The following is a 23,881-nucleotide window of genomic DNA, read 5'->3' as shown; positions in this document are numbered from 1 at the left end:
ATTTTTTTATGGTATCAATCGTTCGGAACTTCTGTCTTTCCGGGTTCAATGTTTCTTGGATCAATGCCATTACCAAAATAGGATACATTAAGATTGAATATGATGAATCCAAGTCCAATTTCTCTGACATGTATATCCTTGCAGATCAAATCGCTCAATCCATTCGAGAAACTGAATCACTTCAACCCGTAATGTTTGCATTCCATTATTATGAACCTGTAAATCGTAAGCCGACACTTTCAGTTATTCCACGATTTCCAAATGATTATGAAAACCATAATTATGTTTATACACTCTCAGAACTTGAAGAACAAAAAGAAACGACAACAAAAGAAGCCATTGAGCCACACATTAATAATCTTTTAAATCGTTTTCAATGTAAATAAATAAATAAAAAGACAAAATTTAAAATGTCATTTTGAATTCAAAAAGAAAATTTTCGTCAATAACTAAACGGTCGCCAGTAAGGGGAAGATCCTTTGGGTTCAAATGAAAAACAACCAACCGATTGTGAGCCATGAAAGTTATTACCTTAATGGCTCACCTGAGGAACTTGCGTTGAATTTCCCGCCCACCGAAATTGATCGTAGAGAATCAGATACTTATGTTGAAGCAGATCCAGCTACGTTATCAACTTTTCTTTATCCAACTAATGTCACTAGACGTGATTATCAATTCGAAATCTCACAAGAATGTTTCCATCAAAACACATTAGTATGTTTACCAACAGGCGCTGGTAAAACTTTAATAGCTGCAGTCGCTATGATGAATTTTCACAGATGGTTTCCAAAAGGGATAATAATTTTCATGGCTACAACGCGTAATTTAGTTACCCAACAAATTGACGCGTGTACCTCATTCACAAATATACCTCAAAGTAAAGTCACAACTATAATTGGAACTTCCACATCTAAAGGGCGCTCAAGTGTATGGGATGAATACACAGTTTTTTTTTGCACACCACAAATAGTTCAAAATGACATTGAAAAAAAGCGCTTAGACCCGTCGAATATAATTTTGTTGATATTTGATGAAGCACATCATGCGCATGGTAACTATGCATATTCACGTGTTGTTCGATTGGTTGCAGCGCGAACAAGTCAATTTCGAGTCATTGGGTTATCAGCAACGCCCGGCAATAACATGAACTCGATCCAAACAGTTATCTTTAATTTGATGATCAGTAAGGTCATATATAAAGATGACAATGATCCGGACATAGCGAAGTATCAACATAAGACAGACATCGAAATAGTTACAGTACCATTAGGTGGCGATGAAACTTTGTTAATGAATTTCTTAGGCCAATGTATGACAAAAATAGCAGAACAACTTCAAGCAAAAGGATTATTACGTACTTCGAATCCACAAAACCTTACGCATGGATTAGTGTGGGTGTCAATGAATAACTTCCAAAAGCAGCCGGGCGAATACAGCAAAGACAAATTTTTCCTTCTCGACTTGTTTGGTATCTTAAATAGCTTATCATTTATATATGAAAAACTATTGAAGTATGGCGCAGAACATTTAAATGAAGGACTAAAGGATTTCATGAAGAAACGTAAAGACACTGAATCAAAGCGTAAACTTGTGACAAGTCCTGCGTTCCAAAGCTTATTACGGTATAGTGAACAAGCGAAAAATATATCACATCCGAAACTTGCGAAACTTTCGATAATATTATCTGATTTCTATGAGAATAATCCGAGCTCAAGATCGATAATATTTACGCAATTTCGTGCTGTTGCTTATGCAATTGTGAAACATTTAGAAAATGTACCATTGGTTAAGCCATCGATATTTATCGGTAAATCAACAACTAAAAAAAACGAAGGATTAACAGATGCTACACAATTAGAAGTAGTTTCATTATTTCGGAAAGGTTCTATTAATTGTATTGTAGCAACATCAGTAGGTGAAGAAGGTTTAGATATTGGCGAAGTAGATTTAATTATATGTTTTGATACTTCAGCTTCCCCTTTAAAAACTGTGCAAAGAATGGGAAGAACAGGTCGAAAACGCGCCGGTCGTGTAGTGTTTTTAATGACTGAAGGTTACGAAGAAAAGAATTTGGACAAGGTGAAAAATACGAAGTCATATATCAAAAGCAAACTTACAACTGATTTATCGAAGTTTGTTTTGTATCATCCAAAAATATCTAATGTACCGATACCGAATAATTTAAGTGTTATTAACTTAAAATGTTTACAAAACGAAAAAAGAATTCATGTAATCGATAATAATAATGATACGAAAAGTCCATTTCTACAAAAAAATGAATTATATGCATTGGAATGTTGTTTCGGAAGGAATTTGAAGTATCATAAGTTTAGAGTATCGACATATGATTCAAATGTAGCAGTAATTACACATTCGGCTGAAAGTAATATTCTTTCATCAATATATAAACAATGTAAAATAGGTCAAAATGATGAAGAAGATGAAGACATTGAAAGTCTAATTAGAAAATTATCACAAAATGTTGAAAGTAATGATAATAATGTTGAAAATCCTTTTATGATCGATTCTGATGATGAAAGTGATAATGATCGAAAAAATACTCCGTGTATGTCATTGGCTGAACATTTGGCAAGTCAAAGAATGGAAGAAAATGATTTCTTAAGTGATGATGACGATGATTTATATATTGAAGAAATTGAACATTTAGAAAGTAGTAAACAAATTAAGCAAACAGATGAAAACGCGTTTTTAAGTGATGACGATAGCGATGATAAATTTTTGGATGAAAGTGATGATATTACTATTGATGATGAAATTGAAGTCGAAAGAAGTTTATGTAACAGAAACAGAAATAGTGAAGTTCCAATAGAAACAGTAATGATGACACCGCAGCAAAGTTCTTTTTTAGATGATTCGGATATGGATGTTGATTTAGATGATATTTAATTACTATAAATAAATTGTTTTTAATTTCTATATTTTTCAGTGTTGTTTGTACATTTTTCAAATTATCATATCGTATTTTTCTGAAATAAATAATTTGGGGGTACCCCAAAAATATAATTTGACTATTTAACGGCCTCCAAGTGAACTTCACTTTCCATAAATATGCATAGCAGAAGCCCTAAAGAAGAAATTAAGTATTTACAAGACTTAAAAGACTTAGTACTTGAATTAGATCAAGGAAATCTTCAAATGACTGTTGAATTAACGATGAAATTATTTGATGAAAATTTTCCACTTTCATTTAATATTGTTTTAATTGGAAATACAATTTCATCATTTATTTCACAACGGAAAGATATAAATATTTATATCGAATATTTACAAAATATCGAGAAGAAAGAAGAAGAAATACTTAAAGTCAATCCGCATATATTTCAACTATTAAAAGGTGAATTATTATATTTACGTTCTAAAGAATCGAAATATTTCTTAGCTATTTTAATTGAAAAAAACTTAATTAGTTCCGACAACGTTTCTAAACTTGATTCCCAATATTTTGCACATTTATTAACAGAAGAACAACTTAAAGAATTAGAAGAACGTGGAATATCAACACTTTATTGGAGTAGACAGAATAACCAAAATAATTTAAAAGATTTTATAGTAATAAATAGACAAAATAAATTTGAGAAACATAAAATTAATATTGCTGAAGGAAATCCATCAGAAATATCAAAGGCAATACGTGATGATGATGTAGAACAACTTCAAAAATTAACATCGGGAAAAGAATTTGATTTTAATCAACATATAACGCCATCAATATATGAGCAATTTAGTAAATGTTTTAGATATGATGAAGAACATGGAATTACATTAATAGAATATGCTGCTTTTTATGGCGCAATTAAATGTTTTAAATATTTGTTATTAAATGGTTCTGATATCCAATTCGCTGGAAATTATGCAGTTGCAGGTGGAAACATCGAAATATTTCATTTATGTGAACAAAATGGTACAACTTTTAGGGATTCATATAAAGATGCAGTTAAATATCATCGGAATAATATTTTTTATTACCTTTATGAAAATAATATATTTAAATATTATCATAAGGAACGTAAAAATTTTAAATTGTCAATAAAAATGAAATATTTTGATTTCAAATCGAAACCTTATAAGTCAAGTTTTTCATTTGTTCATAACAATCAACAAATTTTAACTGATGAAGAATGTAAAAATATGTTATTTACTTCAATTGTTATTAAATCTATTCAATATAATAATTTCGAAATATTTTCATTCATGGAGAATCAAGGATTTGAATATAATGAATCAATCATTGAAGAATTATTCATAAGTGGAAACTTATTTTTGATAAAATATCTTTTCGATGAAAAAGATATTCCAAGTGAAGCTTTTGCTTATTCTGTTTCTTCACATAATATTGAACTTGTCAAATATGTTCTATCTCGAAAGAACATAAATGTTAATATTTATGATGTTTAATTTTATTGATTTCGAGTTTCTTAAGAATATTTTATAGTGTTATTTAATGTTTTTATAAAACTCCTTTAATTTGTGCTTGCGAATATAATGATTATGAAATGGCTAAGTTGATTCTTGAACAAAAAGGAATTGATGTTAACTTTCAGGATAGAATTTATTTGTTTTATTTATTTGTTTTTTTAATTTTATATTTCGAAATAATATTTGGAAATTATTTATATTATTTCGTACAGCACTTCATTCAGCTTCTTTAAAAGGTAACTTAAATATAGTTAAATTAATTATTGAACAAAATGGAATTGATATTAATGTTAAAAATGTTTATTTGTTTTGTTTAGAATTTATATAAATAATTTAATATTTTGGATTAATATTTGGAAATTATTTAAACTATTTAATACACCACTTATGATTGCATCTGAAATAGGAAATATTGAAATAGTTAAATTACTTCTTGAACAAAAAGGAATTGATATTTACCAACAAAATATTCAAGGAAAATCTGCATTAATCATCGCAACCGAAAATGATCATATAGAAGTAGTTAAATTATTTTTGAAGCAAAAGGATATAAATGTAAATATTGTCGATATTTTATAATTTTATATATTATTTAATTCATTAATTTGAAGTTTTATTATAAAATTTGGAATTTATTATTTGTTTTTTCAACACCATTATTTTATGCATGTAATAATGGTAATATTGAACTTGTAAAAATTCTTCTTAGTTTCGAAGCAATTAATATTAACATATTAAATGGAAATTTATTTCTTTTTAATATTTTGAAACTCCTTTAATATATGCAACATGGAAAGGTCATACAGAAATAGTAAAATTACTTCTTGAACAAAAAGGAATTGATGTTAATGCTCGAACTATTTAATAATTTGTATTAAAATTTAATTTAATAATTATTTGTTTTATTTTGATATTTGGTAATCATTTAATTTATTTGAAACAGCTTTAACTTTTGCAGTACGAAATAATTATATTGAAATCGTTAAATTATTACTAGAACAAAAAGATATTGATATTAATTTCATAGATATTTATTTTATATATTATCTATTCTATTAGAATATTTGTTGAAATATATTTTAAATATTTGGTACACCATTAATGTATGCAATGATTGCAGGCTATCTTGAAATTTCTAAATTACTTATAGAACAAAAAGGAATTAATTTTAATGTAAAGAATATTAAAATATTATAACAATATTTGGAATTTCTATAAATCATTTGAAAGCGTGCTTCATAAAATGTGTTATAATATTAATATTGGAAAAAATCATTCATATGATCCAAAATATAATCACTTAGTTAGAATTTGTTTCATTTTTTCGATGTTTATTTCATTGATTTAAATTTTGTTTATATTTTAAATGATTTATTTATAATATTTAATAAATGTTTAATGGCATCTTCAAAAGATCAACAACAATTCATGAATAAATATTTTAAGGAAGATCATCCTTTTAAAATGCCGGGTAAATATATTTATTTCATATGTTTGGAGTTTATTTTATAATTTCATGGGACCATTCGATAGTATTTTTTTAATTTATTTGAATATTATAAAACCGATGTTGATTTAGTTCATAAAAATCAATATGAAATTTTTAAGTTAATTCTTGATAATAAAGATATAAATGTTAATATAAAATCTGTTAATTCATTTTATTATATAATTCATTTAAATTATTTCTATTTTAAATTAGTATTTGGAATTAAATTTATCTATTTTATACACCTTTAATGGTCGCATGTATGGAAGGAAGAACAAATATTGTTCAATTATTACTTGAACATAAAGAAATTGATATTAACTTTCATGGTATTTATTATATATATATTATATTCCTATATAAAAAATGGAAATTAATAATAAAATTTGGAAATTAATTAATTGTTTTGGTACTGCTTTTATGTGTGCATGTTTTAATGGTCATTTAGATACTGTTAAATTATTACTTGAACATAGTGAAATAGATATTAATCAAAAGAATAATATGTGTTATAATTATTTGATATTTCTTTATTTAATTCGGAATTTGTTTATGTTATTTATGAATTCTTTAATGGGGGCTGTTCAAAATTCTCATTATGAAATCGTAGAATTTCTTGTTCAACAAAATGGAATAAAATTAAATGATAAAAATTATGAAGGTAAAACAGCAATTATGATTGCAAATTTACATCGGAGTGATAATCAGAAATCTATAGAAATATTCGAATTACTTAAAAAACAAAAGGATATAATTTTCGATGAGGAAGTTAATGTTACAAATACATTTGATTTCGGTAATAATAAACTCGCGCATCCAAATCCATTAAGTTTCGGTTTCGGGTTTGGTGATTATTAAATAATTTTTTTCTATTTTTATTATTAAGTTCATTTTTGATTAATTATGATTGAAATTTCAATTACTTGAATTAATTTCATTACTTATATACAAATAAAACCAAAAGAAAATTTGTATATTAAAGAAAATAAAGTGTCACTTTTTGAGAAAACAATGATCATTTGACACTTTTTGATTCAATAATAAATGAGCAACAAATTCGACGAAGTCACAAAGCAACATGTCGATGCAGTAACTCGTGATTACATTGTCCAACCACGAATCGAATACCGAACTGTTACAAGTGTTAATGGTCCATTAGTTATTTGTGATAAAGTTAAGTTCCCAAAATACGCAGAAATTGTCCGTATTACACTTGGCGATGGAACTGAACGTCGTGGCAAAGTTCTCGAAGTTCAAGGAGACAAAGCTGTTGTTCAAGTTTTCGAAGGTACAACAGATATTGATGTCAAAAGAACCAGAATTGAGTTCACTGGTCAAACACAACATACACCAGTTAGCACAGATATGCTTGGACGTGTATTTAGTGGGAGTGGTACACCTTTAGATCATGGTCCTCCAGTTCTTGCTGACGATTTCCTCGATATTGAAGGCCAGCCAATCAATCCATACAATCGTGAGTACCCAAGAGAAATGATTCAGACCGGTCTTTCAGCTATTGATGTAATGAACTCAATTGCCCGTGGTCAAAAGATTCCAATTTTCTCAGCTTCTGGTCTTCCCCATAACCAAATTGCTGCACAAATCTGTCGTCAAGCAGGTCTTGTTCAACATCGTGGTAAAGATGTCTATGATACATCACCAGATAATTTCGCTATTGTTTTCGGAGCTATGGGTGTTAACAAGAGCACTGCCCAATTCTTCCAACAAGATTTCGAGCAAAGTGGTTCTATGGAACGTGTGGTTCTATTTTTGAACCATGCAAATGATCCTACAATCGAACGTCTAATTACACCACGTATTGCATTAACAACAGCCGAATATCTTGCGTATGACCAAGGAATGCATATTTTAGCCATTTTGACTGATATGACATCATATGCAAATGCATTACGTGAAGTTTCTACAGCTCGTAGTGAAGTTCCTGGACGAAGATCATATCCTGGTTACATGTATACTGACTTTGCATCCATCTATGAGCGTGCAGGAAGAGTTAAAGGACGTCCCGGAAGTATCACACAAATTCCAATTCTTACAATGCCTTCTGATGATATTACACACCCAATTCCAGATTTAACTGGTTATATTACCGAAGGACAAATTTATGTTGATCGTCAACTTGATAACAAACAAATTTATCCGCCAATTAACTTGTTACCATCATTGTCACGTTTGATGAAGAGTGCTATTGGAGAAGGTTTAACACGTAAAGATCATAGTAGTGTATCAAATCAAATGTACGCATCATATGCACATGGTAAAGATGTACTCGCAATGAAAGCTGTCGTTGGTGAAGAATCATTAAGTGAAGATGATAAGAAACATATCGAGTTCTTACATAGATTTGAAACACAATTCTTACAACAAGGACCTTATGAAAGTAGAAATGTATTTGAATCGTTGGATTTGGCATGGGAAATATTAAGAACATTACCGAAGGAATCATTAAAGAGAATCGATCAGCAGACATTAAATGAGTTCTACGCAAGAGATAGAGGACAAACAGAAAAAGAAGAAAATGAAGATGAAGAAGATGAATAAATGAATAATTGCTCTTAAAATTTGTTACAACATCAAATTTTTGATGAGACAATTTTTAACCTTATTAATTATTGGGGTGCCCTAAAAATTCTTTTTGGGTGCCCCTCGCAACAAAATGTTTGTCTTGTATCCATATACAATGCACACTAGAATATACAAGAAATTAGGTGAAGATTACTTTTAATATATCCTTTCGAATTAACAGTATACATATATTCATATTATGCATAATATTAACAATGTTTTTTTATGATTTTAACGTTCAATTTCCAACCGTTTATTTATCCACTCACCTGAATTCTACAAAAAAATTTAAAAAGAAGCAAGATTCGGAAAGATTTGGTTAAAACTCTATTTCCCCTAAATGGCTAACCAATAAATTAGCACGTTTCAAATGACATATTCTTTTAATAAAATTAGATTATTTGACAAAATAATCATCCATGATCTTGAGATGGCTTAAAGTTATATACATTTCGAATGAGATTTTACTGAGTCAAAAATGTGTTCAAAGATTTTTCATTAACAAATTAATTCTATTGTTTTTTGTTTATATCCAAAAAAATACACTCGCTTATTTTTATATAATTGGGAAATTTTGTGATTGTGATATGATGGTTGAAAATGGTCGAAGAAGATCAATGACATCAGAAGAAACTGAAGATAGAATGCCAACAGTAGAAACATGCCTAATACCAAGTGTTTGCCCAAGGTCGTTCTGTGTAAATTTAGCTACAATTACTGGAATATTTGATTTTGCTGCCATTAAAAGTATATGCTGGACAATCTCTGGTGGATTTATATCATATGTTATGATCAACATTTGAATATTTCCCTTGATAATAGATTTACTGATTGAATTAATTCCAATTTTAATTTGTTTCTGCTCGTTAAGTGTAGATATCATTGCCTTGATTGCGTCATGTCCATCTCCGATCGGGGGTGGCAATTGTATATTATCTTCCAAATGAAGAATTTTTTTTGTATTCATCTATGAATAAACCACAAAAATTAAAATGAATTTTTTCCAATATATGTTACTCTGACGCTTTGAATACGTACCAATATTTTTAGTATTAGTACTAATTTTCTTTTTATTTCAGATATCTGATTGGCCAATCAAATGAAATGCTCAAAATGATAAAGTCAAATTCATCAATGAATACACTCCAATTCCAATGGTCATATTTACTTACAATATTTATCAAAACGGCGTTCCTCAATATTGTGCACGATTATTCATTTTGCAAAATAGAGGTGTATTTGGATCAGGGAAATACACAGCAAAATCATTAGGCACTTTGTCCAAAAGCTTTTTCACTGTTGTCATTGGAATTTGGTGCATATGAATTGATGCAGCTTTTTTCACAGGACATGGTCTTAATCCATTTTTACCAGGAACTAAGTAGTAATACTCGGGGCATTCCTTAATTTGGCTGTAATCATCGTCCAAGATTTGGTCGACTTGTGATATTGGGAAAGTGACAATGATGCGATTAGTTTGGAAATGTTCAAGGTCAATATTAATAGATTTAATGAACCAACCAAGAGCAACATCATCAAAACCGCCTTTACAAGCGCCGATAAATGTGTCTATGTTTTCAACAAATCTTTGCATGGCTGCATTTGAAAAAAGCCACCCGGCTCCACCTTGTGGATAAAATTCATGGTTAAATTCATGGTAGTTGTATGCAAGTAATGGAACTTCCATGGGATCACCTTCTTTCTCTAGATCGGAAATGAGATTAAGCATGGCCGAAAGATTGATATATGAATCATGTGTACCTCGGTAATACCATTTGACATTTTTGTGATGCTTTATAAAATGTTTCCATGTACCTGGTGTACGTATGCATAATTGTGTATCATCTGTAAATGTGGTGGAATTTTCTGGATATATTTCGACATTAATCCCTGGTATATTAAGAGGTCCATCAGAAACATAATGAAGGTAATATTCACCAGAAAATTGTTGTAATTGATACTCCCAAAAATTCCCTCGTAGGTCTTCTTTTTTATCAATTTTTTGCTTTGCACCAAGTATAATATAAAATGCAATAGATGCATTCGAAATATTTTGAATTATATCAGATTTTTGGTTACATATAAATTTAGAATTTAGAAGATCATGAGAATTAAATCTGAAAAAAGTAAGAACAGCAAAGCAAGTTAGAGCAATAAATGTGAGAATTAAGTTTTGAATCTCTAGATTTGATGTTTTAGGTTTTGATTTCATGTTGGATGAAGGAACCTTAACGGCTTCCTAAATAAACGTGTTTGCCCGATAGGATAAATTGACTCAATAACGATTGCATTTCATTTAATTTTTTAATTGTATTTATCGTTTAATCTTCAATCATGAATACAAATCCATTGAATGAATAAAAATAAATTTCAGCCAACACATAGTAGTAACGAACCAACTAGCATCGATAAAATAACATGTTATTGTAAAAATTTAACACTTAATAAACAAATGATAATCAATTATGATAAATTTATCATAATTGATTATCATGATGTAATTGGTTTAGATTATATTGACACTTTTTAATAATTTAAAACAGAGTTAGTCAATGAAGTTTTGACAAATTTGACAGTTGCATATTTACGTTAATAAAGTTTTTAATTTGTCTTACAACGCTGTAAACTTTGAACTTTTTCAAATTTAGATTTCAGTCCATTATAATCGTTTTAGCGGTACAATTTTATTAACTTTCATAAAAAACGAGGTGTTTTCCTTAATGAAAGAAATTACAAATCAAAAATTCAAGAAAGAATGGGAAACGCTTTTGACAATCAAAAAAATAATTTTTGATACTGATATTGGAAATATTAATCAAATGGCCAATTTGATAATCAACAAATTTGATGAAAATAATCCAATATCTTTTAACATGATTGTTAGCCATATGGTATACTTGACCTTTATATTAGGTATGAATTATTTTGATATATATTTGGATCTTATAAGAGAAATTGAAATTTTTGAGGAAAATAAAAAAATTAGTCCAAAAATTTTAAAAGTATTTATCAATATTCTTTTTGATAATGATACACAAGAATCAAGTTATCTTCTTGAGAAAATGGTTGAACAAAATTTGATTGAATCTAATATTATAAAAAGCAAAAAGAAGCCATATTTTGTCCATTATATGTCTGATGAAGAAATTAAAATAATGCAAAATCCAGATATTGCGTGGTTACAAATTCTAGGAAACATTGGAGAACTGAGAAAGAACGATTGGGAACTTCAAAAGAAATATGTTAAAGAAGGAATTAATCCGAATAAAATTGCAAAAATAATCCGAAATGATAACATTGAAAAACTACAAAAGATATCATCGCAAACAAGTTTTAATTTTAATCAAATAATTAAACCATCACTTTATGAAAGATGTTCATTTATTAATGAAGAAAATGTTTCATTAATTAATTATGCAGCATTTTTTGGATCAGTTAAATGTTTTAAATATTTATTATTAAATAATTCTAAATTAATAAATACATTGAAGTATGCAATTGCAGGTGGAAATCTTGAAATATTTCATTTATGCGAACAAAATCATTTGTCATTTAAAGGTGCATATGAAATTGCAATTAAATTTCATCGAAATGAAATTTTTCATTATTTACATGAAAATAAAATTTTAAAAATTAATAATATAGAAGAATTAGGTAAAATATGTGTTTTATATCATAATTATGAAATTTTTACATTTTTGATTGAAGAAGGAATGAAAATTAATGATTCAATGATAAATGAATCGGCAAAAATTGGAAATATATTTTTTATTAAATATTTCCTTAAGAAAGATTTGATTCCAAAAAATATTTTACTTTTTTGTTCAGAATCAGGAAATATTGAACTCGTTAAATATGTTTTGGAACAAGAAGGAAAAATTGATATAAATGCTAAAAATAATGTCTTTTTAGAAATATTTCTATTTCATAATTTAATTTGGGAATTATTCGAATTATTTTATACACCTCTTATAATTGCATCTGAAAAAGGACATACAGATATCGTTAAAATACTTCTTGAGCAAAATGGAATTAATATTAATGCTAAAGATATTTATTTGTTTTGTTTGATTTTGTTTTTCTTCTTATGAAATTTCAAAATAATATTTGGATATTCCTTTAAAGTTATGAAACTGCACTAATGAAAGCATCAAACAATGGATATATTGAAATAGCTAAATTACTTCTTAAACAAAATGGTATTGATATAAATGCTGGAAGTATTTGTTTCCTTTGTTTGAAGTTTGGCTAAATAATTTTTGGTTTTAAAAAAGTTATTGGAAATTGTTCAAATCGTTTTGGACTCCATTGTTTTTTGCATCTATATATAATCACATTGAAATAGTTAAATTACTTCTTGAGCAAAATGGGATTAATATTAATGCTAAAGATTATTTGTACAAGATATTATTTATTTTAATTTTTTTATATTTTATTTTGGAATTTGGAGAATATTGACATTATTTAGAAATTATTCAAATTATTTAGTACTGCTCTTATGTATGCATCTCAAATTGATAATACAGACATAGTAAAATTACTTTTAGAACAAAAAGGTATCGAAATAAATGCTAAAAATATTTATTTGTTTCATATAATATTTATATTAATAATTTGATATTTTATAATGATTTTTGGAATTTATTTTATATGTATAATACAGCATTAATATTTGCATCTGAAAATGGTCAAATAAAAATAGTAAAAATACTTCTTGAACAAAAAAAAATTGATATTAATGTGAAAAATATTTATTTGTTATTTTATGATATTTATATTAAAAATTTGAGGCATAGTTGTAATGTTTGGTAATTATATAAACAATATGAAACAGCACTTGGAATTGCTACTAAAAATGGCTACACAGAAATAGTCAAATTATTAAAGCGAAAAATAATTAATTGGTTATAAATATCATAAATAAATTTGTGTGTATATTCATTTGTTTGTAAAATTATTCCGAATTATATGTTATGATATAGCTTTGATAAATTAATTTCTCATTGTAATGTTTTTACATTGCATGACAAACTTCACTCAATCCACTGTTTTATTCAAATCTTATTAATGTCTGCTTTTCATGCATTAAAAAAATACATTTATTATTTAAAATATTAGAACAGTGATAAGTTGTATATTTGAATTAAATATATACTAAGGGGGGTAGGGGAAAAAAAAAATTAAATTCGAAATTGCTTGATATAAATTAGTTTATATATCTCATAATTCTACAAATTAAAACGTCACAAAAATCGTATTTCTTTTGTTCCACTACTGGTTATACTCGTAATTTACCTAAAAATCCATCAGCAAGCGTTCAAAATCTCGATCCGCTTTTTCATAACATAACCGGTTTATAACGCATAACCGCCGCATTTGAATCAAACACCCTCTTAACCCGATTTGAAAACGGTTTGTTACAATTAACCCCATTCTTCAGCATGTCGATTGCTTATGGAATGTCTTCGATGCCCGCAGCACAATCAAACAAAATTGATACTGGAACACATGGGATCTCCAACGATACAGTAATTAATAGTGCATCACAAGAATCAATTTTGAATATTCACGTTGCTTGCAAAAATCTGATTAAACTTGATAAAACAAGCCAATCTGATCCAATGGTTGTAATGTTTGTGCCAATTAATGGCAAGTATATTGAAATTTCTAGAACAGAAGCTATTATGAATGATGCCAATCCAACATTTGTAAAATTCTTCCAAGCTGCATACATATTTGAAACCCAACAACCACTCCGCTTTTGCATTTACGATGTTGACTCAGAAAAGGCACCATTAGAAAAACACGATTATATTGGATTTGTAGATACAGATGTACAAAACCTTGTTTCGACCACATCTCGTGATATTACCTTTGAGATTCAGCATCCAACAGCCAAAAACAAGAGAGGAACTCTTGTTTTAACAGTTGAACAAGCATCAAATTGTGGCACAGTTTGTAATTTCACAGTTGCATGCAGCGGCCTCAAGAAGATGCGTACCTTTTCCAAGGATTATCCATACTTCCAAATCTCCAAAATCAGCAATGGCAAAAATATTCCAGTATTCCGTTCAGAAGTTGTTCCTAAGACATACCAATGCACATTTAAAAACTTCCAAGTGCCACTTCAAAACATTGCTGATAATGAAGATGATGCCAATATTTTATTAACCGTCATGGATTATCGAAAGAATCATCCAGACGAAGTCATTGGTTCTATCCAACTCCCCTTACAAACCCTTAAGAGCAGTGTTGGAACCACATTTGAAATCGAAGGAAAGAATAAGAGGAAAACGGGCCGAATTCGAATCATCAATTTCTCAATAGTCAAGACACCAACATTCTTTGATTACATCCGTAGTGGTCTTCAACTTAATCTTATCACTGCCATTGATTTCACCGCATCCAACCGTGCTCCTACGGATCCACGTTCCCTTCACTTCATCACCGAAGGCCATTTGAACCAATACGAGTCGTGCATCTGGTCCGTTGGGTCTGTTGTCTGCCCGTACGATAGCGACCAAGCATTTCCTGTTTACGGTTTTGGCGGCAAAATAAACGGTGTCGTATCGCACTGTTTCCCATTAACATTTGATCCAAGTAATCCTAATGTTCAAGGGTTAGAAGGGATTGCAGCCGTTTATAGGAATTCACTTAAGAGTGTTGTCTTAAGTGGCCCAACATTATTTGCGCCAATCATTACTGCTGCATCACAAGTTGCACAAGAATCATTTGAATCATCAAGAACTTACTCAATATTAATGATCCTTACCGACGGTGTAATTAATGATATGCCCGAAACAATCGATGCAATTGTCGCCGCTTCTGATTCCCCACTCAGTATCATCATTGTGGGTATCGGATACGCAAACTTCGCGTCAATGGATCAACTCGACGCTGACGAACACCCGCTGAGGTCAAGAAGCGGAGTGACAATGAAAAGAGACATCGTGCAGTTCATCCCTTACAGCAAATATGAGGCGCAGGGAGGAGTCGGCCTCGCGCAGGAGCTGCTCGCCGAAATACCAAAGCAAGTGCACCAGTTCTGCTCAACACATGGCTATATTCCTAATTAAACACCAAAAGAGTTTTGAATCGTTTTTTATGTAAATTGCGAAAACGAATTTTGGAAATCGTAACGAAAGTGGTGACGCAATTTGCAATTGATTGAAGTTTCCTTCAATTATTTCTGATGAAGCTGAAAATGATTTTGGATGTGCTTGATAGAAATATATGTTTTGACTTATGATATACCACAAATGATAATTCATCAGCTTCTGGAATAAAGTTCTAACGGTTAGTGCTTTCCATTCAAATATTGTGGCAAAAGCCGATCTCTTTGTGAAAAGTTATTTTACGACCATTCAATTCTGTGAGCTGATCAATCTTTCAGTGAAAATGGACATGTTATGTGAAATAAATGCTAGCTTTGGTTTTTCTCCGTTACACCTTACAATCTTTTGCGCACGAGGAGACAAGCTTTTTGAACTGGATGAAAGAAAATTCATTATGTTATACAGGAGAAGATTATTTGAAAAGGCTTGGAATATTTATTACAAACAAAAGAGCGGTACAAGATTTTAATAAAGACCATCGTTTTAAGTTAAAACTTAATCAGTTTGCTGCCCTTACAAATTCTGAATATCAGAATCTTATCCAATCCAAATATCCATTTAAAATGCCAGAAAATCCAATAACAGAAAGCCATAATTCCTTTACGCCTGATACTCTCGATTGGCGTGACTTTGGAATTGTTAATCCTATAAGAGATTTCGGTTCAGCTTGTGCAGCATCTTGGGCATTTTCAGCAATTGCCTCACAAGAATCAGCTTGGGCCAAGAAGCATGGTGATCTTTACAACCTCTCTACCTCAAATATTATCGATTGCTGTATTTATTCATATGGTTGTAATGGTGGCCATCCATTTGATGCATTTCAATATACCAACGACTATCAAAGCGGCCAATTTATGCTTGAATCTGATTATCCATACACAGGGACTCAAGAAACCTGCAAATTCAACGCATCAAAAGCTGTTACGCGATCTAAGAATTTAGTGATTGTTAACCTTGACGATGAAAAAGATATGCAAAGCAAATGTGCCGAGTACGGGGTAATGTGCGCATCCATTGACGCCTCATCCTTTGCTTTCCAACTTTATTGCAGCGGAATCTTCGACGACGACAGATGCTCAAAATGGCAAACAAACTTAGCCGTTTGCGTCGTGGGATACGGAGTCGACGGAGATGTGCCTTACTGGATACTTCGGAACGCGTGGGGAACATCGTGGGGAGAAGATGGATATATGCGGCTGAGAAGGAATAAGGATTCAATGTGCGGCATCGCGTCAATGGCATTTGTGCCATTGGCTGAGTAATAAACATATTGTCCCAATAAATGTTTCTCTTTCGATTTGACGTGAAATATGAATATACTTCTTTTGGTTCTTAAAAATAAATTCGAATGGATTAGAATTAGTGTGCAACAAATGTTTTTAAGTTTATAGTTGGAAATATTCTCCAAATCTAAGATTTCATTTTAATATTAATTTTATTATGTTAAAATTATATATATTAAAAAGAATATTATTTTTAAAGAAATTTCATTCGATTAAATGACTTTTTAAGCTGATTAATAAAATAGAGATAATTTGGTATATGGTAATGAATTGGCTAAATAATAACGAGCCAATCCATCATTATGGATTCGAAACATTAATACAAACTGAACTCGTACATACTTAATTAAATGTATTTGAAGATTAAACTTAAAAATAAAAATTCATTAATCAAAAAATATAGATACTTATTCTTTTATTTGTTTACATATCACAAATTTGATATTGTAAATAAAATTGACAGAAAAATAGAAATATTCAAGTGATCGAAATAAGTATATAATCTTCAATTTATCAATTATTTCAATGGAATAGTAAGATGTTTACTATTCTTAATTCAAACACTCAAGTAAATTTATTTTACTAAACAAATTGTAGTACTAAATTAGAATGGTTTTTATATCTGAAAATGTTAGTTATATTGATTTCTATGCATTTAGTAATTGAACATCCTAAATTATATTCATTTTAATTGAGAAATTAAATATAAATACAAAATGATACATTTAATAGAGTAAATACAACATTAGTTATATAGTCAGAATTATATCAAACCTAATATTACTAAAGGAGCAATAAACGATGAATGCCTTCTATCAAACATATTTTCTAACCCAAATGCATTAATAAATAATAACACATTTTCTAATTCGCTTACATTTTCTAACCCTGCTTTATGCACTAAATCAAAAATAACAAATAATATTATTCAAGCATGTGCTTTTTATCACTTATATAAACATTTTTTATTATACATTGATAAAATCTTATATAATTGGATTTTTGAATATTTATTCACATTATTGAATAATATACATTGTTTATTCTCCTTCTTTTTTCTCATTTATCAATTTTACTAATTCAGAAAAATCTTTTTCTAATGCTATTGTAAGTAAGTTCGAAATAATTTAAATAAATACCAAATATTAATTTTAAATATTAAATTATTCAAATAAATATCAAATAAAACAAATAAATATTTTTAACATTAATATCAATTCTTTCATGTTCACCAAGTAATTTAACCACTTCTGAGTGACTATTTTTAGATGCTAACTTAATTGCTGTCCAAAATAATTTAAATAATTCCCAAATATTATTCTAAAATTTCAAATTATTAAAATAAATCCTAAATCAAACAAATAAATATCTTTTGCATTAACATCAATTCCTTTTTGTTCAAGAAGTAATTTAACTACTTCTGAGTGGCCATTTTTAGAAGCAAACATAAGTGATGTCCAAAATTATATCAATTAATTTGAAAACAAACAAATTAATATTTTTCATGTTAATATCAATACCTTTTTGTTCAAGAAGCAATTTAACGACTTCTGTATGACCATTTTTAGATGCATACATGAATGCTGTAAAAAATAATTAAAATAATTTCCAAATATTATTTTAAAGCTTGAAATCATTAAGTTCAAAACGATTTTTAGTATTAATATCGATTCCTTTTTGCTCAAGAAGTAATTTAACTACTTCTGAGTGACCATATTCAGATGCTGAAATAAGTGCAGTATTAAATATTTTAAAGAATTTCCAAACATTATTTTAAAATAGCATATTATAAAAATAGACAATAAATCAAAAAAAATTTAATATTTTTAGAATTAATATCAATTACTTTTTGATCAAGAATACATTTTACAAGTTCAATGTTTCCTGACATTGAAGAATAAACCAAAACATCATTTGGAAATAGTTTTTCTTCAATAAAAGGCTTAAGAATAAACATATTTCCAATTTTTGCAAATTCATTTAGAAAAGAAATCGAAAACTTCATTCCTTCTTCCAACAAAAACAAAAGGATTTCATAGTTATAATACATTATACATTTCTTTTGTATTAATTCTAATTCCATATCTTCATAAAGTTTATTTTCATAAAGATAATGGAAAACTTCATTTATATGATATTGAATAGTAATATCAATTGTTTGTTTAAATGATAAATGATTTTGTTCACATAAATGAATGATTTCAAGATTTCCACCTGCAATTGCATATTTAGCTGTATTATTTACATTAGAACCATTCATAAGTAAATATTTAAAACATTTAACTGCAGAAAAATATGCAGCATAATCAATTAATGAAACATTTTCTTTATTAATAAATGAACATCTTTCATAAGGCGATGGTTCAATTGTTTGATTAAAATTAAAATCATCTTGTGACGATAAATCTTGAAGTTTCTCTATTTCATCATTTCGAATTATTTTTGAAATTTCATTTGGATTAACTCCTTTTTTTAACAATTGTTTATGAAGTTCCCAATCATTCTTTGAAAGTTTTTTATAATGTTGTTTATAGTAACCTGAAAAGGGTAAATAAAAATTAATGTTTTTGATTCCTTTTACTTTTAAATAATGTAAGAAATTTAGTGATTTTTTGTATACAATTTTTGGTTTAATATATTGTAATTCTATAAATTTTTCGAGAAGATAAAATGATTCTTGTGTATATTTTTTAAGAATTAATGCAATAAAAATATTAATAAGTTTATTATCATTTTTAGTGATTTCTTCTTTCTCTTCAATTTCTTTCATAAATTGGAAATAAATATTAAAATCTTTTTTTTGTGATACAAATGACGTATAAATTAATTGACTAATAACCAAATTAAAAGAGTACGGATAATTGATATCATACAAACCCATGATTAAGGGTGTTGATGTTGACATGTTTTCTTCATTTAAATTAATAATTATAGATTTGATCGTTTGAAATTTTAAATAAATTTCTTGAATTCCATTGGGCATTTTTAAAATTTCTACATCCTTACTATTTGCGATTTGATTTAATTTCTTTTTGTCTGAATTTTTGGTTGAATTATTGCTTTGTTGGTTTCCCAATGTATAAAATGTGAAATAAAGCTATCAAAAGTTTTATTATGAATTTACAACTTCCTCCTAATCTTGTTGACCGTTTATAACATTCGTACCACCATTTTTATTGCACATCCCACAATGATTTTTGTTATCTTTAATATAATTTCATATGATAGTATGATATTTAAACCAGTGAACATCATGTTAGAAATTTTTTCAATTTTGTTTTTTGTTTAATGAAATGAAATTCAAAAAGGTCAATCGATTATTATCATATCTGAATTTTTTTAGATTAGCAGTTGTAAATGATTTAAAGGTATGTTCATTTAAGAAAATCAGTATAATTTTGATATTCATTATTTATAATAAAAAGTTATTACATATTCTAATATTTTTTTATATCACAGCATAAAAATAAATAAACTTAATTTAAAAATATATAATATCCTGTAATAATTTTATTATTATAACAAAATTAATCAAGAAAAAAATTACATTGATGATTATTATCCTTTGGAGCTGAAGCTTGTTTCACATTAACAATTATTGTTGACATTTTTGTTGATTTCATGAACGTTAATTTTGTCAACTGATGTTTCATAGAAAATAAAATCATTTGCTACACTCAGTTCATCAATTGAAACTTCACAATAATTTCTATATTTGTATTACAATTTTCCCTAAATGAATTAATAATTTTTCATATGAATTACCAAAAATATCAAAATTTGTAACAACACAAACTATTTTATTCAATTGCATAACACATAAACATTACCACCAGTATCACCGCAGACTATAGAAAGCGATGAAATTGATGAATTTCCGATGAAAGCCGCCGATGTCACATTCGTATCCTTCAGTTTGAAGCCTTCGCTCGTTTGCGATCTTTCTCTCGAAAAAGAGTTTTTCATGAACTTCGCCTTGAAGTATCTTTCGTGGTCTATTGGGTATATGTATATTGCTCCTTTTTTTTCACTTGGAATCATGACAAGATTTTGATCAGATGAACATGACATCTGAGCTTGGCCTACTTCAGCCACATGCCCAATGTATTTTCTGATCAATGAGAAGTTATCCATTGAATATAAACGAATTCGGGAATCATTTGTTGATACAAATAATCGATTATCATTTATATATACTAATGATGTAACTTTCTCACTGGGTTTATGTACTTTTTTACGAGGTCCTGCTACAAATTGTGTGACATATTGGAATTCTGGATAAGAATAAATGTAGCAGAAGCCGTTAAAACAACCGATAACGATAGAGTGGCCATCGGGCGAAAAAGTGCCGGCGGTTGGAGCAGAAGTAAAATCAATTGTTTTTATGATTTCACTTTGCTTTATGTTCCAGACAAGAACATAGTTTGGAAATGTACACGCAAAAAAAATAGATGGATCACTGGGATGGAATGAAACTGCTGTGACAGAATCTTCATGTTTGAAAGTTGATAAAGACTTTGTTTGTGTAGAGTGCCATAGCTTCACAGAACAATCAAGCGATGAACTAATAAGAAGATCATCATCTTTGGAAAAATCTAAACAAGTAATATCTGATTTATGTTCTTCAAAATTTGATAATTGTTTGACTTTTTTTGTTGTGGGATCCCATGAAAATAAAACAACAACGCCGCATTCATCACCACTAGCAAAATATTTTCCATTTGGTGATGATTTAATGCAGCGAACAGATCCATTATGACATTTAATTGATTGAGAAATTACAGCATTGTTAAAAAAAGCATTTTTTTTGTTTTTGAGAAAATGCCTTGGCTTTATTATTTTTGTCTGTTGATTATCACCCATTGATACTGAGTATTTCTTACTAGCTTCTGACGACACGTATTCTTCTATACTGATAATTTCACCTGTATCAAGATTTTTGATCTGTAGAGAAGAGTCCATACCACCGAGCATTTTCTCCTTTTTTGAATGGTTTACATTTATCATCACCGGAGATGAGGGTACCGAAAATCGAACCCTCCACAGTAATTTCATAACAACCGCTTACAATAAAGGTACACTTTTTTACTTGTTCTGTCGTCCTTTTATACAAAAAATTTATGGGAAGTAACGGAACAAAGCGTATTTATATATTATTGAATAAAAAATAACATATACAGATAAATGTACTTTGGTAATAGCATAAATTTATAGCTAACAAATAAAAAGAAACATACAAATAAAAAAATTGTTTTTTTTGATATTCTAAATTATTATTTTATTATTTATACGCATCATATTTCATATTATTTTAAATGCACTTTGATAATAACATATATTTATGGATGTTGAATATAAAGAAACATACAAATAAAAATTGTTTTTTTGATATTCTAAATTATTATTTTATTATTTATACGCATAATATTTCATCTTGTTTTAAATCCTTTTACAACATAAAATTAATTAAAATATTATTTCTAATTTCTATTATTTCTCAGTTTGAGATAGAGAAAAGAGAATGCAGCTGCAACTGTCACAACTCCAGTCACCACAATCGGTAACAACGGGTTTGATGACTGTGTTTCATAGCCAATGCTTTGTAACAATTTTTCTTTCGGAAAACCAAATGCTAATAAATGATGTGCGGCTTCTGATGGCTCTAATCGAAACCAATCATGCCATGCATTAACCCAATCTTTAATGTTAATTCTTCGCATGTTTACAAAGCGCTGCGGCGCACCGCCTTGTAATGCAAATAATTCAAGAACTTCATCACGCGATGGATTATCAGATAAACCATCGAAAAGTGATCGAACGAATTTCGTTCCATTCGAATTAAGGACAGCAGGTGTATGAAACACGAATTGGGTTTGATTAGAAAGATAATTATGAAATTCGGTAGAATGAATAAGTTTATAGACGACATGAGTATAGCCTTCATCAATTAAATATTGCATAAGCTTAAAAAAGGATTCGAATGAGATTCGGAGAGATTTGACAGTGGATACATAAAGTGGTGTGGAACCATTAATGATTTGGAATATGGAACAATAATCTTCATCAGAAAAATCACACCCAAAAACTTTATTGTTTTGGGCAGAAAGATCTGATAGGAAGATTTTACCATCAAAATCTGTATCAAGAGAACGGAAGAACCGACGAAGATATTCTGCACATAAAGGTGACATTTTACCACGATAATGTAAGCCAAATGGAAAACAATCATTGAAAATAATTCCATATGAAATTATTGACTGTACTATTGTTGGTGATAATTCAGAAGTATAAAAAGTATAAACGTTATCCTCGAATTGTGGTGGATGTACTTCATTGGTTACAAAAATTAATTCTGTTGGCATATCTGATATTGCGGGAGCATTCGAGGTACCTGATACTAAAATGATCTGTAAAGTGCATTGAATATTACTATCTTCAATGAAAAAAAGATATTCATTGTTATCGATATTTGAAGATAAAATATGAGATGAATGATTTACAAATTTACCATGATATAGTTTTTTAATTGCAGTAACAAATTCATTTATTAAATTCTGATCATTGCTTCTTACAAGAAAGGAATGAGACATTTTTATTGACGTAAGCCGATTATAAACGTTCTCTAATTTTGAGTGACAATTTAACATTGCAATGATTAAGGCTACAAGTATTTCAAAAAAGAATCTTATCATGTTACTATCTACATGCAAACACCAAACAATGCTTTTTGAACCTATCAAAATATATTTGGTTAAATCTAATATTTTTTGCAAAAATCAAAAATTATATTCAACTTATCCGAAAAAACAAGACCTTTATAAATTTATATGCATAACCTAAAATTGAACTTCAGGTTTACGATAAAAAACATGGTTATATTTAGAATAATATTATTTCATCATTCTAAAATTAGATAAAATAACAATTGAAATCCAAGTCGAAGTCAGAATCACTTTCATCAAGCCAACTTAGAT

General features: G+C 28.6%; 8 protein-coding genes across 8 annotated transcripts; 5 read left to right on the top strand and 3 right to left on the bottom strand.

The window, feature by feature from the left end:
• Positions 1-8: 8 nt before the first annotated feature.
• On the top strand, positions 9-386 carry GO595_005383 (uncharacterized protein; the record flags this gene model as incomplete). The annotated part of the gene is made up of 1 exon (XM_067918619.1): positions 9-386. One exon carries the CDS (start codon positions 9-11, stop codon positions 384-386), a length of 378 nt encoding a protein of 125 aa, XP_067774447.1.
• Positions 387-489: 103 nt separating this feature from the next.
• On the top strand, positions 490-2,907 carry GO595_005382 (Type III restriction enzyme, res subunit family protein; the record flags this gene model as incomplete). Its single annotated transcript, XM_067918618.1, has 1 exon — positions 490-2,907. The coding sequence occupies one exon, from the start codon at positions 490-492 to the stop codon at positions 2,905-2,907; it is 2,418 nt and encodes an 805-aa protein (XP_067774446.1).
• Positions 2,908-6,970: 4,063 nt separating this feature from the next.
• On the top strand, positions 6,971-8,485 carry GO595_005381 (V-type proton ATPase subunit B; the record flags this gene model as incomplete). The annotated part of the gene is made up of 1 exon (XM_067918617.1): positions 6,971-8,485. One exon carries the CDS (start codon positions 6,971-6,973, stop codon positions 8,483-8,485), a length of 1,515 nt encoding a protein of 504 aa, XP_067774445.1.
• A 1,219-nt stretch (positions 8,486-9,704) lies between these two features.
• GO595_005380 (uncharacterized protein) lies at positions 9,705-10,238 on the bottom strand (the record flags this gene model as incomplete). The annotated part of the gene is made up of 1 exon (XM_067918616.1): positions 9,705-10,238. One exon carries the CDS (start codon positions 10,236-10,238, stop codon positions 9,705-9,707), a length of 534 nt encoding a protein of 177 aa, XP_067774444.1.
• Positions 10,239-13,950: 3,712 nt separating this feature from the next.
• Positions 13,951-15,585, top strand: GO595_005379 (Copine family protein; the record flags this gene model as incomplete). Its single annotated transcript, XM_067918615.1, has 1 exon — positions 13,951-15,585. The coding sequence occupies one exon, from the start codon at positions 13,951-13,953 to the stop codon at positions 15,583-15,585; it is 1,635 nt and encodes a 544-aa protein (XP_067774443.1).
• Positions 15,586-15,929: 344 nt separating this feature from the next.
• On the top strand, positions 15,930-16,886 carry GO595_005378 (Clan CA, family C1, cathepsin L-like cysteine peptidase; the record flags this gene model as incomplete). Its single annotated transcript, XM_067918614.1, has 1 exon — positions 15,930-16,886. The coding sequence occupies one exon, from the start codon at positions 15,930-15,932 to the stop codon at positions 16,884-16,886; it is 957 nt and encodes a 318-aa protein (XP_067774442.1).
• Positions 16,887-20,711: 3,825 nt separating this feature from the next.
• On the bottom strand, positions 20,712-21,962 carry GO595_005377 (wd40 repeat-like protein; the record flags this gene model as incomplete). Its single annotated transcript, XM_067918613.1, has 1 exon — positions 20,712-21,962. One exon carries the CDS (start codon positions 21,960-21,962, stop codon positions 20,712-20,714), a length of 1,251 nt encoding a protein of 416 aa, XP_067774441.1.
• Positions 21,963-22,387: 425 nt separating this feature from the next.
• On the bottom strand, positions 22,388-23,098 carry GO595_005376 (uncharacterized protein; the record flags this gene model as incomplete). Its single annotated transcript, XM_067918612.1, has 1 exon — positions 22,388-23,098. One exon carries the CDS (start codon positions 23,096-23,098, stop codon positions 22,388-22,390), a length of 711 nt encoding a protein of 236 aa, XP_067774440.1.
• Positions 23,099-23,881: the final 783 nt, after the last annotated feature.

The sequence above is a fragment of the Histomonas meleagridis genome (genome assembly GCF_020186115.1).
Source record: "Histomonas meleagridis strain 2922-C6/04-10x chromosome Unknown contig_337, whole genome shotgun sequence".
Classification (NCBI taxonomy): Eukaryota; Parabasalia; order Tritrichomonadida; family Dientamoebidae; genus Histomonas; species Histomonas meleagridis.
The sequence above is the reverse complement of the archived record's forward strand: the minus strand, read 5'-3'. Positions and strand labels throughout refer to the sequence as shown.